Consider the following 16766-nt stretch of genomic DNA (forward strand, 5'->3'; position numbering starts at 1 on the left):
TATTTATAAAATACTAGAAATTTTGCAAGCCAAAAGTAAAATTTTTGAGGAACGAAATCAAGAAATATTTGAAATTATTATTATTTTTGCCTGCATCGGATTTTATATTCTGCGGTAATTTTAAATTTTATACTATTAGGAGCACTTTTTTTATTGAATTTGGTTCTTCTTAATATGAAAATGTTAAATATAGAAATTTTTCTTTTTTATTTTACTTTATTTCAATTAACGTCCATGAATGCTTTGTTTTAAGCTTTTTAATGACTATCTTTATAGCTTGGAGTTGAGATAACCTTGGTGAAAATAACTCTTTCTTTTCACCAAAACGACTCACTTTTATTAATTTATTCAAGCAGAAGTTAATATTTTTTTTACACTCAGAAGTCGTAAACTCGCAGTTTTATCTCGCTCAAAGTGAAGCCTAGACCAAATATTAGCTCTTAGCTCGCGACATTATTCCTTGGAAGCTTCTCATCTCCGTGGGGAGAAGAAAGGCAAATCTGAATAATGAAATTTTCGTGTCTAGACCCGTCGTCGCAAAGAAGAAAAAAAATGCCACCACGTTCGGCACACAAGTCTAATGTTTATTTGTCGTTCTGCCAACAGGTCTTCGCAAAGTGTACCCGTACTATTTTACATTCACCACGTTCACCAAAGGTAGATGGGTCGGCGAGAAGATATTAGACGTCTTTGCTAGAGAATTCAGAGCCCATCCAGCCGAGGAATACGTAAGTCACTCGTTTTTATTGCCTTTGAATAACTCACACAATGCCTGCTAAAAAATTGGCAGACAATCTGCTCGACTCCCTGGGATTTCTTCTTGTTTTAAGCTCGACCGTCGGTCGTCTATGTCATGATTCACCAGAAAAAATTTAGGAGACAGTAATGAGGCGTAAATGTCTGCATGTGACATTTATTAGCTACCCTTCCTTCCGAATAATTCAGATCAATTAATCAAATTTACTTAGGCAGGGTATTTTGGTGTTAAAATTCATAAAAAAAATTATTTCACACATTTTCATCATTTTTTAATAGATGTTTAAATATGAAATTCTGCATTATATTTTATTTGTCACTATTTATTAACCGACAGCTTAATTCAGTTTTTTTTAAGTATCATTTTCTTCCCTAAAATTACGATATTTCCGGTTGCAGGAGAGATGCATCAAGGCTGGTACGCTGACTGTGAACTACGATGCTGTGGATATTGACTACAGGTTGAAACACAATGACCTTCTAGCAAACATAGTGCACAGGTAAGCATAAATCTGATAAAAATTTAAAAAAAAAAAAATCAAAATGAAATCAAACATCCCATCCTAAATCACAATTTCATAGAAATTAGATCTGGTTTTTTCCGTAAATCTACAAAAAATGATAAACTTTCTAAAGATGATAAAAATTTAAAACACATTTCATCTAAAAACATTGAATCAAAAGTAGCTTGTCGCTTTTTGAGGCTATAATTTTAACTCTCTAGGTTTTTGGAGGCACATAATAAACACACACACACACCACACCCACGGTCACAAAAACACCCTTTTGACAATCGGACACACGAAAAGGGTGTCCGCTTTCGTTCTCCCGCTCTCAAAATGTAGCGTGTGTGACAAACACACCTGGGCTGCTGCCGGTTCATCCACTCGACACTCCATTATGTACTCGACTGGCGCCATTCACGTCAAAGAGGCGCCGGAAATACGTGCGGGGTGGTTCGCGGGGCGTCGCGAATGCAAATTCTGCCGCCGGGTTCGAGATAGCCACGGTACTTTTCCATGCAACTCGAAAGGGACGAGACGGATAGATAGGGCAGTGTTGGGCTCGGAGCTGATTCGGACTGAAAGCGACCAGTGAAGCTTCCATTCTCAGTTTGACAAAGATGCTCTCTGAATTTTGTGCTAGTTCAAAAGAGAATTTATCTGCAAAAATGTAACTTTTCTTATTGAGCGCTTATTATTGTTGGTATAATAACAATTTTAAAAATAGCATTTTTATTAATAGATTATTTAACTGGTTAAATGATAATGAAAATTAAAACTGAAATTTTTAAAAAGATGAAAAGCATCTACAATAGAATTTTTGAGAATAATCAGAACTATTAAAATTAGTTTTGTATTAAAACTTCATTGAGAGTGTTGAATTTAAATTTTTTTCCTCAATGCTTTTTTATCTTTTATTGTTTCATAGAACACAAAAATATTCTGTCATAATTTATGGCTGCAGCCCACATCAAAAATTTGTACAGCATGATAATTTATTTTGTTTTTTTCTCGAAAAAAAACCCATCGAGGAAAATCTGAAATTAAATTCAAAACCAAAATAGCGTTTCGGAAAAAAAAAACATTTTTTGCTCAAATTATTCACAGAGGAGTTTTTGTTAAAGCTCAATTTATTTTTAAATTAAATCGGAAAATTTAATTCTAATCACACGGTATCGAATTTGTATTTGTTATTTTATTTTTATTTTTTAATAACAAAGTCAGGTCAGATGTGAATCACTTTTCACATCCAATACAATTCCCAGCCAATCAGTACCAAACTGAATTTCCAAACCGTGGCAATTATCGTGTGTGCAATGCTCGTCATCAAACGGGAAATGATCCGGCCGTATCACCCCAGACCGTGAAATTAAAATTAAATTTGCATCGCGAGCCGGTCCGTTTCAATTAATTAGCACGCGGGAGGTTGGCGTCATAATTTAATGAGGCAGCCAGCAAGCCAACGACGGACCGACCGCTCGTTGTTCGTGATTATCATTTAATATTAACCGAGCTAGGACGAGGCAGACGGACGCAGGAAGCCCAGGGAGGAGCTGCTCTTCCCTTCCCTAGTTAGCATTCGTGTGCACTTTTTGCCCCGTCACCTGTTGGTCGTTGGGCGCACACTTGGCCATTATTGTCTCTCCACTGTTGGTGCCGACTGTGTCACAAGTAGTGCAGAATGGCAAACAGCGACCGGCGATCAATAAGTTAACTTGCTATGCCTAGTTAAAAGATAAAAAAACATTATTAGAGAAGTTGAAATCTAAACTAAATAAAAGTAATTATATAATTTACATTTTTAATTGTTTATTTTTTTCATTTTAGTTTAAACATTTTAATTTATTTTACGATGCGTATATTTTTTTTACTCATTTCTTCTTTAAACAGTTATTGTAGTAAAATTATAAATTTCTTGCTATTTATTTTAGATATTAGTGCCACCAGTGATATAACTATAATTGTGGCATAAATGAATAAACTATTTGCTAGTAGTTATGTATTGCTGAGCTATATTTCATTATTATAAAATTTATACTGTTACAAAATTCATCTTCCCAGCAAATAAGATAAAATTTGATATTAATTATATTTGAATTAACTTTGAAGGATCAGGAGAGAGATGATATTAATCAGTTTTTAGCATCAAGGATAAGAAGCGTAAAATTTTCTCAGGACACAATCGGAGACTTAAACCGGTAGAAAATATGAGATATTCAATTCTGATCTTATATATCTTCAAATTTCAGCTTATTCTTGGGTAGCAATTTTCACTTTTGTGCAAAATACATGACGATATTTCTGAGCATCCCTTGTAAACCTTCGATTATTTATTATTTATTTATTTTCAATGTAATAATTAATCGTCGAATCTGAAACTCAGTGGAAATACCCAATGCTCTGAAAAGACACAATTTATTATATGCATATAGAACCCGCTGGTTGTTTTGCAATAATTTTGTTTTATTTGTTGCAATTTTGTTTCATCACACAATATTGCCAATTATGCGACACGATGCAGTGTACTGGCGAATTGAAGCGTAAATGTTTGCGGCTGCAGTTCGCTCTGGTCATGCCGTCCCATATATTTGTACACATGGCACTCGGTTGTTTGGCATAAACTGCTCCGAAAATCCTCTCCCGCTCCGTTCCATTACGGCCGCGTTATGCGCTCGTATAATAATGCTGGCAGGCCGTTTGTCCGCGTCCGAGCGCCGTTTGCCGAAGCAGAAGCCGCCTTTTTCCTTTTGCACCCTTGTGCAGTTATTGCCATCGTTTTGCCGCAGATAAGTTGCCCACATGGTTTGCGCGCGACGATGGCCCTCTTTACGACCAGATCGTGTCAAATGGACGCGGACGGACCCTGGAAAATAATGCAGACTTCCTTATATGTGTATTTTTATTTATTATACACGAGTGTGGCAATTTCGGAGATTGCGATCCCTCTTGACTGCCGACGGATTTATGAGCGGGACTCTTGATCACTTCATTCCTGCTTGTACTGGTTTTTAAAAAGGATGAAAAAAATCGGGAAGAAATAATTATGATCTATACAAGAGTCATCAATTTAATGTATATTTATTTAATTATTCTCCATTCGTTTAGTAAATTTTAACTTCATCTACATCTAACGTATTTATTCAAATTAATTTATAAAAAATATATATTTAGCGGAGAAAAAAACTACAAATAAATGAAAGCTAGATGATATAAATATAATTTATTTATTTATAGTTGAGTGTGAATGGAGAAATTAGTGCAGAATTGATTCAAGCAATTGTATTTATTTTCTTTCTCTGGGTTTCTCAATTTCGGTGCTTTCATTTGTTTCTTTTTTATTGTTAATTTAGTCTCCTAATTCTTTTATTTAATTTGATTCATTGCATTAAAAAAACTTTTCAAGACTTTGTAATGTATTTAGAGGCAATAAAATAATGTAATTTATAAACCAGAAATTGAAATTGAACAAAATTTTAGTGACATAATCAAACATACTATTCAAAGTTATTTTTTTGTCGCACAATAATACATTATTATTGGTATATTTATTTATTTATTTCCATCAATTTTACTTGAGCATTGCTAAATCTCTTCTCAAAATTCAAAATGCAGTTTGTTATCTCAGTGTCAAGCACTGCGTCAGAAATTAATTCAGAAAGCATTGCAAAGATTGAATCACAACTCGCGTTAATTTTCTGTCAGGCGGATGGCAGAGCAGACATTTGCTCAGACGCGGCGTGCACGACAATCAATTTGCGCGGCGAATTAATGCGTCCGAAATGAGGGTTTGGAAGGGAGATGTATCAAGCCGAACGGCAACTCGCTAATTTCGGCACCGGCAGTCGCGTCATCATCATTCATCAGCCACCATCATTCCATTTCCCTCGCTACCAACCCTCTTGAGTGCCTGAATCATTTTTGCATCCAAGAACATGTGTGAACTTGCACACAAATAATGCAAACACAAACATCGAGCGTCGAGTAATTAATCAGCAAAATGGAATCACCTTCGCTTCCAACCAAATACCGCACCTGCTCTTTGCTGAAAATTGAATTACTGTTTATTGAATAGTGCTGAGTTGACTAATTTTAGTTGATAATTTTTGTTTTTGAAATATAAAGTAATTTAATTTTGTGTTGCATTTGATTGAATTCTTCTTTAATGGATTTGAAATTTTTAAACAATATTTTACTAAAGCACTTGCAATCTTTTTTGAAACAAAATATATTAATTAAAAAAAAATTAAACACTCGATTATATTTTTATTCTATATATTTTTCATTCCACTCTATTATGAATCTGAGCTTTTTTATTCTATAAATCTCAATCATTTGAACTCGATGGTCAGATAAATTTTTTTTATCGCTCTATTTAATGCACATTGACGATTACATCGAAATGGAAAAACGATTCGGTGGCATTATTTATTGTGCGAATGATACGGTTGGAATAAAATCGCTCTGGATATAAATATTTCACTAATCCGTGGATAATCTTCCGGCGCTCAACACTGTTGATCTTGTGAACGTGATGCGAAATTTATGATATCAAGCTCACTCCTAAACATTGCCAAGCGCGTTTGTTTCCGCTTCTCTCGCTGCTGCAAAACGATGAAATATGCATTAAAGCAGCACGGTTTTCTCTCTCGCGCAGGAGTTTAGTTTACGCCGACGCTTTATTTCTGTAAAGCACACGCGGCTCTTTTGTTTGTGAATCTCCCGGGCAGATTTATTAAATCGCGGCTCCGATTCTCTCTTTTTGTTTATTTTCATCCACGGCTTCTTTTCCTTCTCCCAAAAAGACGCATTTCTTTTTTGGCGCTACGCTTAGCGCTGTAATATTCAAATCAGGAAGGGTGAAAAAAAAATACCCTCTTGCGTGAAAAATTGCATGACGGCCAATTATCGTACTTGCTCGCTGCGAGGGTGATTAATCACAGTCAACAACTGATGAAAAAATTCATTACAAGATTGATTCATTTGAAAAAAGAAAAAAATGCCAGGAGGGTGTGTCAAAAATTTGATTTCAGCCGTCAAATTGATTGACTGTATTTGTTTTTTCTTTGGTTATTATTTTCATTTTTCAATCCCTTTGACTGGAACTGAATTTATGTATAAATCATTAATGTGAAAATATTTTATAGTAGTTTTTCAAATTTTCAATAAAATTTCTCTGCACAAAACAGCAAAAAAATGAATTTCCCAAGTAAGTCAAAATAGTCAATATAATTTTCATGTACAATTCCCAAAGATCGAATCGGTAATGTCAGAAGAAATCAAGAACTTTGGAATTCTTGGTGGAATTTCCCTCGACCCCAAAGTTTGCTTTTTTTTGTTCTTTCCTTTCTCTATTTTGCTCTATTTTATAGAACGTTGGTTTGATTACTAATTTCACGGTTGATTTCTCTATTGTGTTTCTCGTTTTATTGCGTACAACGCGTCTGAAACAGCAGCTGACTGCCTGCTTGTGCGCCGATAAGGCTGTTAATCATTATAAATAACACCCTATCAAAGCCAAAAAGCCACCTTCCAATAATTCGCGCGAATCGCTGCGGTCACGCGATCGGACAGGCCCGAATTTATTGTATGTTCCTTTTTCGAAAGGGCGCAGAGAACAAATAACGCGGCAGAAATTAGACAAGTATTGACTCGGCTGCGATGGCGTTTGAAGTTCGGAATGGTTTTCGGGAAACGAAAGCCAAGTCCTGAACAAACAGCCGACGCCACATTTTGCATTAACATACGCAAACAATTACAGACTAGCCGACAAGGCTCAAGACTGACTTGTGTCTCATTTGCATGTCTGAGCTGTCTGTTTGAACAGACTGAAAGCCCTGTCTTTGAAAAATGCGCCGCGGTGGATGAAATTTATGGCCGATCGGCGGAACTGGAACGGAAAAGCGAAACCTGCTATCGATCCGTGCGAATCTGCACATTCTATTTTGGGTTTATCCACGAGAGATTTGCTTATTTTCATCTTTCGAGTACATAATATCCAAACATTGAACTTTGCTTGTTTAATTTGGATGTTAAAATCACAATTTTCGTATTTTACTACTTTAAATATTTACATTAGATGTTAAAATTTATCTGATGTTAGTAAAAAGTGATATTTGTAAATTCAATCTGGTGTGTGAATTTTGTTTAAAAATGAACAGGACTGATTTTTTAAATACTACAAAACTGCGAGAAAAGAGTTTATGAACAGATATATAAATTAATTTCATCGATTTAATTTATTCCCAATTGTGACATTAATTTATTTTATTGAATCGCTTGTTTACAAAAATTATGAAAATTTACAAACGTTGTTTTCTATTTTCATATCATTATTTTAAGTAAAAAAAATATAAAGATAAAAAATAAAATGTATTAATATTGAAAATACTTTTATAAACAATATAATATTGTAATGGAGAAAAAATGAATTATAATCTATTTTAATAATAATTAATGTTGTTACAAATAAAATTGGTTTTTTTTTGCAAATATTTTTCAATCAGAATATTTAATCAAATGGATGAAAATATCAGTCTTGGTTATAAGGTTCCCAGCCATTTTCACTTCTTTTTCATCACCACTGGGAAAACAGAGCCTATCTGGTGCTTTCGGCGTGCAAGCCATTTTTCAAGTGGCTCGCCTAAAGGGGCTGCTGTGCTCGTTTTTATTGCAGCTGCAAACTGAAAAATGCCAATATATCACTGGCGGCAGTCGTTTATTGTCACCAGGCCCAGTGCAGCCTGTAAATTTTGTATCTTTACTCGGCCGCCGCGGCTCTTTACAAGCTCCTCTCCTGCTTTTACAACGCGGGTTTTTTTTTAGAAATAATAATAATAATAATTCGGGCTGGTGATATCTCTGGAGGAGCAGGACTCGCCGGGGAAAACAGTAATAAACATTTATTGCAAAAATCTTTATTGCCTGCGCGCGCGAGCTGCAAAAGCGCTCCTAATTTTCTCTGCCTATGTTTGTCGCGCCAAAAGCAAAGGGAGAGGAAATTGAAAAGGCTGTTGTGAGCCAGGCTTGTCTGATGATGAAAATTTCACCACTTTGAAGTGATAGCTTTTAGATTGTGAGAAAGAATGTGTTTTGCGAAAATGAGAGACTGGAAATTCGATTTTTAGCCAGCTTTTCGTTTCGTTAAGACCCGACTTTATAAAATAGAGAAGATTCTGAAATTCACTTCATGTAGGTGTTTCATAATGTTTAAATCATGATAAAAAGATAAAATATCCTGTCCCAAATTACAAAAATTTGTATTTTATTTTTTATTACTCGATATCTTGGCAATAACTGCAGATTATTGAGTCAAATGTAAGTTTAAAAATTACAATTTAATAAAATGTTTTATTTTGAAAACTCAGAAAATTCAGAAACTTCTCAAAATGTAGCCATTTGGAAGATAAAAAATGAATTAAATTGTAAATTTTATCCATGTAAATATTAACGTTTTTAATTTATTAGTACAAAAAGAAAAGTGCTTGTTTTGTTTAACATTGTTAGTTTGAAATCTCTTCTATTTTTAGTCGGGCTGTTTAAGAATTTAAATCTGTGCCAGGTGCGGCTTTCTCTTTACTTTTGCCGACAAGGTGACCTCCGCAATTAACAAAAAGGCCGCACGAGCCGGCCTGGGTTGCTCGCGTTGTCCGCAATTCGCGCACTAATTAAGGGTTCATTGTGGAGTAATAAGCGTGCAACGAGAGGCGCTCGTCGCTCGCAAAAACTGCCTCGGTGAAAACTTTTAATGACACGCGCCGCTTTTGCAGCGTCCGAGGGGCCAAATTAAAGAGCGCAATCACAAAGCGGAGAATCTGCATTTTTACCGCCAACACAACGGCTCCGGCGAGTGTCGTTAATTTTTAGCCAACAAGAAAAGCGACCACCGCCGTCGCCACATTCAGCAGTGCACACAAGGCCACTTTGCGAGCGGCGAATTTTTCGGCCGGCTTTGTCGTCACCACATGGCTCGCCGCTTTTGTTTGCTTGGTCCGGCTACACCACAAGCTGGCAACGATGAATTTATGTTCCTCAGCAGAGAAAAAATATACAAACTAGAAAATGAAACTACATATAAATTTTGTATAAATCAGAATAGTTGCTTAAAAATACTTTTTTTTTCTTTCATTATTCTGCTTATTTAAAAAATGAAAACAGATAACTAAATTTTAATAGAAATGAGTTATAAAAATATTAGTTAATTTTTTAACATCTGGTGGATCCATCTACAGATATTTAGAAATAATTTATCAATTTATTTTCATAAATATAAACTTGTCAAATTATAAATCTAAAAACATAATCTTTAGTAAATGCAAGTAAAAAATGTTAAAATCTCTAAATTTACTGCTGAATGTAATGCAGAGGAAATTGTCCGCCAGTTGGTCCTTAAAGTTTTGAAATTAATAAAGCCCTTCGATTCGACGAAAGCCACACGCATTTAAGCATCCGCCGTATTGTTGAGCTAATCCGGCGTGAAACGACCCAAAGGTGCAGGAATGCAATCTGCGGACGTGCGAGTTTCCGCCCGGCCAAACTTTCATCTTTCAATTAGGCCGGTCGTTCTGCACGTTAAAATGACCGGCGATATTAGTTTCCCGCAGCCTCTGCTCTGCCTCCAGTAGCCTGGTTCTATTGCAAATTACGGCGCTGCCGGACATTTCATTTTGCTCCGTGTCAAAATCGAGTTAGGCCACGCGCCAAACGACGGACGGGGCACGCGCGCTCCAATTAATCTACAGCCGACTGAAAAAGGGCTTTTTGCCGAGTTAAGTAGGGACATTCGCTGCGACTACGCATTCTTTTTAAGGGAGTGACTTCATGATGTAATTATACAAAAATAGACACAAATTTGTTATAATTATTAAAATGGGAAACAATTGAAATTATAAATGATGTTTAATGCAAAAATAACAAAGTTAGTCTTTGATATTAGGTCTACATTCATGTAATTTTAAATTAAATAGCTTATTGTTACTTTAAATGATAAGAAGTAAGAACGTTACGGTCTGCAAATTTAAAATAATTTAATTCATTGACTGGTCATAATAGAATGGGAGAGAGTTGATAAATTTTAATTTGATATCGACTATTTATAAACAAAATTCTCGCGAAAAGTAAAAAGACACAGACACTTTTCTAAATTTAAAAGTTAAGTGTTAATTGTAATTTTATTAAATAAAATTTAAAATTGAACAAAAATTGTTAAAAATGCAATATTGTTATAGTGAGTAAATTATTTGAAACTTGATTTTAAATATAAAAAAATTAAATTTTTTATAAAATAACACTAAATATTGACCTTCTTAAATAAATATTTATAAATTTATCTTAAAATTCAGAATTCGCTGCTATGAAATTGCTCAATTAATTTAACTTAAAATTGCACTGTCTGCATTAATTAAGATTTCGGCAACAATAAAACAATGCCCTGATTTGACTATGTCATAAGCTTCTCCTTTCATCAATTTATGGTTTCCAACGCAGTGTTGAATATTTTTTTTTCCCCCATTAAAAACCTGAATTGACCCTGCCAAGTTGTGATGGACTTCCCAGAAATCTGGCTCAATAAGCGTTTCTGAAAACCCCGAGAGGAAAATTGCCCACCTGCCGAAAGTCCAGTACGGACCACAAAGTGGATTCCGGGAAAGAGCTTTTTGCTTTTTGCGCCTCTCTGTCCGTAGCTCCTGCGGCCGTAAAAGGGAAGAAGCTCCATGGGCGCACACATCATGCAATATATATTGAGTTAGCAGGCATTAGCCGATAATCAAATCAAAATGGCCACAATTATGCCGCCCTGCAGCGCCAATAATAAACGTAATAACAGTAATAATGCGCCGCCGGCCGTCCGTTTTCCATTCCGTGCCGCCTGATGAATTATTCAGCATGGCGCAAAAGATATGGAAGTGCCGCTATTTGCACCGTGTGTGTGCATTATTGTATCAATTACTCTCTCTCTCTCACGGACCAGTCTGATTCGATTTGCGAATAAATGTGAGCAGAGTTCGTTCTCGCCAGCAGGTGGATGCCGTCGGCGGACGCGCTTTTTCGCTCCGTTTGAGTGACGGCCTCTGTCGGCGGATTAATTTGCCTCATTAGCATCAGACCGTCCAGACTGAGAGTGATTTAATTGAGTTCAGCCACTTTGGAGTGTTCTCTTAAGTGTAAAGCACAACATCAGATGAAAGCAACCTCCGAGTTTCGGCTCAATTAATATTTGGTGTTAAAAATTAAATATTATTTATTCAAATCTCACATTTGACTTGAATTTTATATGGATAAATTTAATTTTTATGGTGATGAGATTTTAGATCAATTATATTCAAATGGCTCTGACTTATTATTCATTTAAACTTAAGTGGTGCTTTATTATTTCATAACGTGATTTCCCACGTTGAGCTGCTACGAGTGTTTTCAGGAACCCTCCATTAAAATATTTCTACATATTTACATAATTAACTTAGAAAATTCATTTAATATTAAGTGCTAATTAAGCTTTTAAGTGTACACAACGCTATCTCTACTCAAATTGACATACATTTTACAATTTTTCAAAATTAAAAAATGTATTAAATATAAAAATCTACTTGAAAGAAGATTGATTCAAGAAACTTTATGAGAAAGCTCTCTGTAAATGAATGAAGATGTTAAATTAACAGGAAATACATATAAAAATTTTATCAAAATTGGTTATGAATAATCAATTGTATTCTTTTAAATTAATTTAAAGTTTTTTGTGGCATGGAACTGCATTGAAGCAAATCCGCAGCCTTTTTATCCTAATAAATCTCCGTTGGAAGATTACTTTTGAAGCAATGCACCAACCGCAGTGGAGCGGCAGAACTCTCAAAAGGGGTGTTCGCGCTCGCGATTTTAATTTTGTTTAATACCCCAGCGAAGAGGATTAAATATAATTCACTATAATCTGCTCATTATGAGTTTGCACATCGGCGAAAACGCGCGCTGGGCTTAATTTAATGCCGCTGCTTTTTCGAGATGCACTGCAGCTTTCGTGGAAACACTCTAAATTACGCTCGCACACGCATTACGGAGGTAATAATAATTGCCGTCGCCCGATTCCGAGCAGCTCCAGCCGCCGAGTAAATCATAAACAATGCCTGAGCAGCGGAATACGCGGCAATAAAGGCGCCAAAGTGTATTTTGCCCCAGCGAGTGGTGTTTGTGTTTGGGCCATTTTACTCGTGTTTGCCTGCAGAAGTGCTTATTACAACAATACGCACATGGTTGACGCAGTAAACAAATTTACTCGACAGACTTTAGTGCATCTATTCTGGTAGTCTAATAAATTTGCAACATGAACTATTTCAAACCAGAAATAACTTAAATTTTGCGTACAATATAAGTTTGACGTTAATAATTTATTTTAGACACAAAAAAGAAAAGCATTTTTTCATTTACAAGCAATTTTTTCTGTCGTACTTTTCTCCGAATTGAATATTCAGAACCAACACTATTGGATAAAATTGAAAGGCAGAATTAAAAAATTAAAGAAGTAAGTACCAAAAATAAAAATAAAACTATGCAAAATACAATTTTTTCTTTTGAAAGAAAGCGCTAAGAATCTCACACTTAACGTAATTCTCGCTTCACTACGCAGTTTCTTTTAAATCCTGTTCCGGCATCACACGCTCACCCCGTCTATGAAAGCCAACTCATTCACAATAGCACTAGAGAGTGGTTATGCAACCGCAATGCATAGCGGTCAAGCAGGTTGCATACATACAGAGTTGTTGCGTTCGTTGCATGGAAAAGGTCAAAAGTTGAAGCGCAATTAACGTAAGCGTCAAGTAGTGGCTTCCCTAGTTCTTGCAAGATATTAATAGAAGCAGAAAACTTTGTTACGGAAGGTTTAATATAAAAAAGTTTTCATGATTAAAAATTAAAATCAACTGATTCAACAGAATTATGCTTATTTTTTCTCTTCGAGATTAAAAGAATGTTCATTCCACGATGAATAATTAAAAAAAAATTTCAGATCCCTTGAATTCTGCGGGAGAAATATAACAAATCGTCATATTATAAGAACAAGTACTTCACCCTATAGTTAGAAAATCAAACTAAAATTATTCTATAAAAACACAAAAATTAGGAAACCCCATATTGCCCCTCAAAATTTCCAACTCGCACTAAATGAAAATAACACATGATGAAATAAAACTAACTTAATAAGCTGCATGCACGCCTCATTCACAAAAATCTTAATTCACAAAATTCAATCATAATCACTGACCAATCGATACTATTTAAACTAATCACTGCTTAATTAAGTAGCAAACTTTGATGTAAAAAGCGCCTTATAAAAGCTACAAATTAACTCACCTTTGAACAAAAACAGTACGAGCAAAAAAAAATACATTAAAATCTCTGTGTGTGTTTACATAATTTGTGTTACGTGTCGCTTTGACTGGTAGTAGTTTGGACCTGGTTCTACCGTTGATTACAGGCATGAAGTCCCCGTGACAGCGCACCATATCGCCGTGGTGCACATGGACCCCGAGCTCGTGGTCGTTGACAAGCCCGCGTCCATTCCCGTAAGTGGCAATCAAGACAGACCACTCCAATCAATCTCTATTTCCACTTTCTCTACTTTCTCATTGACACTCACGGGCCAGCAAAGGACGTCTCGTGATTAATGTTAATTGATTTATCAGCCGATCGATTAATTAACCAAAGCATTTACTAATTTATTTTGTATAACTTTTTTAACGCGACGTTTCTTGCTTGGCCAATGCTTCACTCATTTTCTCCAGCCGCCTCTCTCTTACCGTTTTGCGTGGTGCTCTTTCTCTCACAAAAAACCCTGCCCTCCAAATCAGCTGTTGAGCTGCACAACAAACATTTGAAATTTGACCACTTTTGTAGAAAATTACACACAATTCCTAGGATTTAGCTCTTTTGGCGTCAAAACATCATCTACACATCAAAAGGTATGGTAAATAACAAAATTTTGCAATCAGTTTAAAAACAAATTAAGATTTTCTATAATTATGATATTTAGGAAAGTTGTTCTTGTAGTAAATCAGAACGTAGAGTTATTTCTATTTCACTAAATTTCACTCATTTTTTTTTTTTTCATATTTCAACACAGTTAATGACAAGTTTTAAGTAATTTAATATTTCAGTTCTTGATTAAATTATTTGTTTTATTCCGTTATTTCTTTTTAATTTTATTTCTGTGAAGAAATTTTCCAAGAAATAAAATATTATGATGTCAGCGGAAATCATATTTTAAAATAATTTGTCTATCAATACAAAAACTTGTGAGGAAAATTCTTGAATAAAAACTATTATTTTTCTCTTTGGAGAATTATAACCTTTTACTTGGAATCAGAGTTAATTAATTGAAGTATAGACAGACAAGTAAATCCAATCGCAATTGCTGGAAAAGAATCCTCCTTCGTCGTGGATCAAGCGAGTAATTAATTAAATTCCGCAGCCACTCGGTTGCTGCGTAATTCATTTTCAAATATCTCTCCTCTCCAGAGAGAGCAGATCTTTCTCAGTCTCCTCTAATAAAAGACTCTTTGCTTGTGTATTAATTATGAATCGCTCTTTCTCGCTCGACGGACGGTTGGAGTGGCCGGGCCCGCATTATTATTATTTCAGCTCGCGGTCTCTTTGGCGTTTTTAATGAACATTTTTAATTAAAAGCACCGCGTCCTCGTCTTTGCTTGCTCAACTTATTCTCGGGATTTTATTTTACGATCACGAATTCACCGCGCCAACTCGTCGCCTCGACTTTTGCCGCCCTTTAATCATCTCGACTTTCAGCGCTCATTCTTCCTCGACTCCTATTTTTAATAATTCACCACTCCGCATACTCGTGTCGTTTGCTGAGTAAAAACGTCAGTACGGTAACTGAGCCTTTTACCGACGGAATTTCGAAGCTCCGTGATTACTTTTTTTTCAACACTTCTTTTTCGGTTTAATATAATTTATGATCATGACTAAATTTTGTCCGACGGCCAAAAGCACAACAGTTTGTTGGCTATTCATTTTTTGAGATTTAATTGAGCCTTTCTTTTGGCGACGCCAGTGTGGCAGCGGCGCCTGTTTGATTAATGCTGGCAACTGTTTCGGCAGCAGAATGGAGAACGCGAATTATGAGAAAATCTCTGGTTTGTTAAATTAATGGAGCTCGTTAATCCACTAATTGCCTTACAAATTCTGGTTCGGATTTATGGCTGCACGGAATATAGGAGATCTTTTTGTTTGTGAACGCAGCACACGTGTGGAGCAGTTCTTGTTCGTTCCCTCTCATTTAACGTGACTAATTTCAAACTTTCTAGTTCGCTCTTTTAATAAATTTATATTATAATTTATTAAAAAAGCTATCAAACCTTTCTAGAAAGTAAGATACGAGGGAGATAATTTTTTGAAAGTTCTACATTTTATATATTTAAATATTTAATTAAGATGGAGTTGAAAAGCGGAGAGTGCCCACACGGAATACTTTTTAATTCTAATTTTAATAAGGTTTTCATATTATAACTAATGGCCAATTTACTTCAATTAGATTTCAATATTATCTCAAAAATTCAAATTTATTGTAAACATTCGGAGTAAAGAAGTCATTGTAATAGAAAAGTATAATAGATTATAAATATTGTACTCTTTGGTCTCTTAAATTTAAACGGAACAATTCTTTATATTTGGCATTGCAAATTCCCCGTTTTTTTTTAAAGACTTTTCACATTATAAATGCACATCAACCAGCAAAATTGTGCAAAATCACAGAATCTTTTAAATATAACTGTGAGATTTGGCACTGAGACCGTATATTGAATTTAACAAGCAGGTTGTTCACATCAAAGCCGACAGCATTATCGTGCGGTGCACTTATTTGCGTCGGAGCTCGACTCTTTTTTTTTAGCTCATCTGAACAGCTTTTGGCTGTGCGAAATTCGTTCGCGTCTACACGACGTGCGCATTAAAAGTTCCAGAGCGCCGCGAGCGATAAAATAAAAATAAATTTGAGTCTGAGAAGGGAAAACGCTCTGCTCTCGAGACTCCCCCATGGCTTTTGTCGCCGAATTTAATTATTATGATGTCGTAAAATAGAGCCGGTTATTAAAATGCTGGAACGTCTTATAAACGGGGATGCTTGTCGCTGAGAGGAAAAATGTATTTATAAGACGAGCCAGCGTGAGGGGGAGCGTTTTAATTATTTTTTAATTACTGCTCCGGCTTGCTTGTTGTTGGTCGGTGAGCAAATGGGTGTTTCCCTCGCTTGTTGTCGCCGACGATTAAAACGTATTATCCTTAACCACTACGCGGAGATTACTTTCCGATTTCATTTAATTAACAATATGGGTTGGCAGAAATAATAGAACCGCTAATTAATTCGTTATAATCTTTCCATTTTCCAACGTTAACAATCAAAATTACCAGTCGTTAAAAATATAAGAAATCAATCGGCAATTAAGTCTTACTTAAGGTTTCTCTGACCAGTATGAAGTCAGCTTATTGAAGATTTACTGCGTCCTATAT

The 16766-nt window shown here is 35.4% G+C and overlaps 1 protein-coding gene across 4 annotated transcripts in view; it reads left to right on the top strand.

The window, feature by feature from the left end:
* LOC132202425 (pseudouridylate synthase RPUSD2-like) overlaps positions 1-16766 on the top strand; it is a 205461-nt gene that overhangs the window by 181956 nt on the left and 6739 nt on the right. For 3 of the 4 annotated variants that reach the window (XM_059629335.1, XM_059629338.1, XM_059629337.1), the window contains 3 exons: positions 607-728; positions 1156-1256; positions 13720-13807. In XM_059629335.1, the coding sequence (XP_059485318.1) occupies positions 607-728; positions 1156-1256; positions 13720-13807 (311 nt within the window). The remainder of the gene's footprint in view (positions 1-606; positions 729-1155; positions 1257-13719; positions 13808-16766) is intronic. The other variant, XM_059629336.1, reaches the window with a different exon arrangement.

The sequence above is a fragment of the Neocloeon triangulifer genome, unplaced genomic scaffold (genome assembly GCF_031216515.1).
Source record: "Neocloeon triangulifer isolate White Clay Creek 2 clone unplaced genomic scaffold, ASM3121651v1 ptg000015l, whole genome shotgun sequence".
Lineage (NCBI taxonomy): Eukaryota > Metazoa > Arthropoda > Insecta > Ephemeroptera > Baetidae > Neocloeon > Neocloeon triangulifer.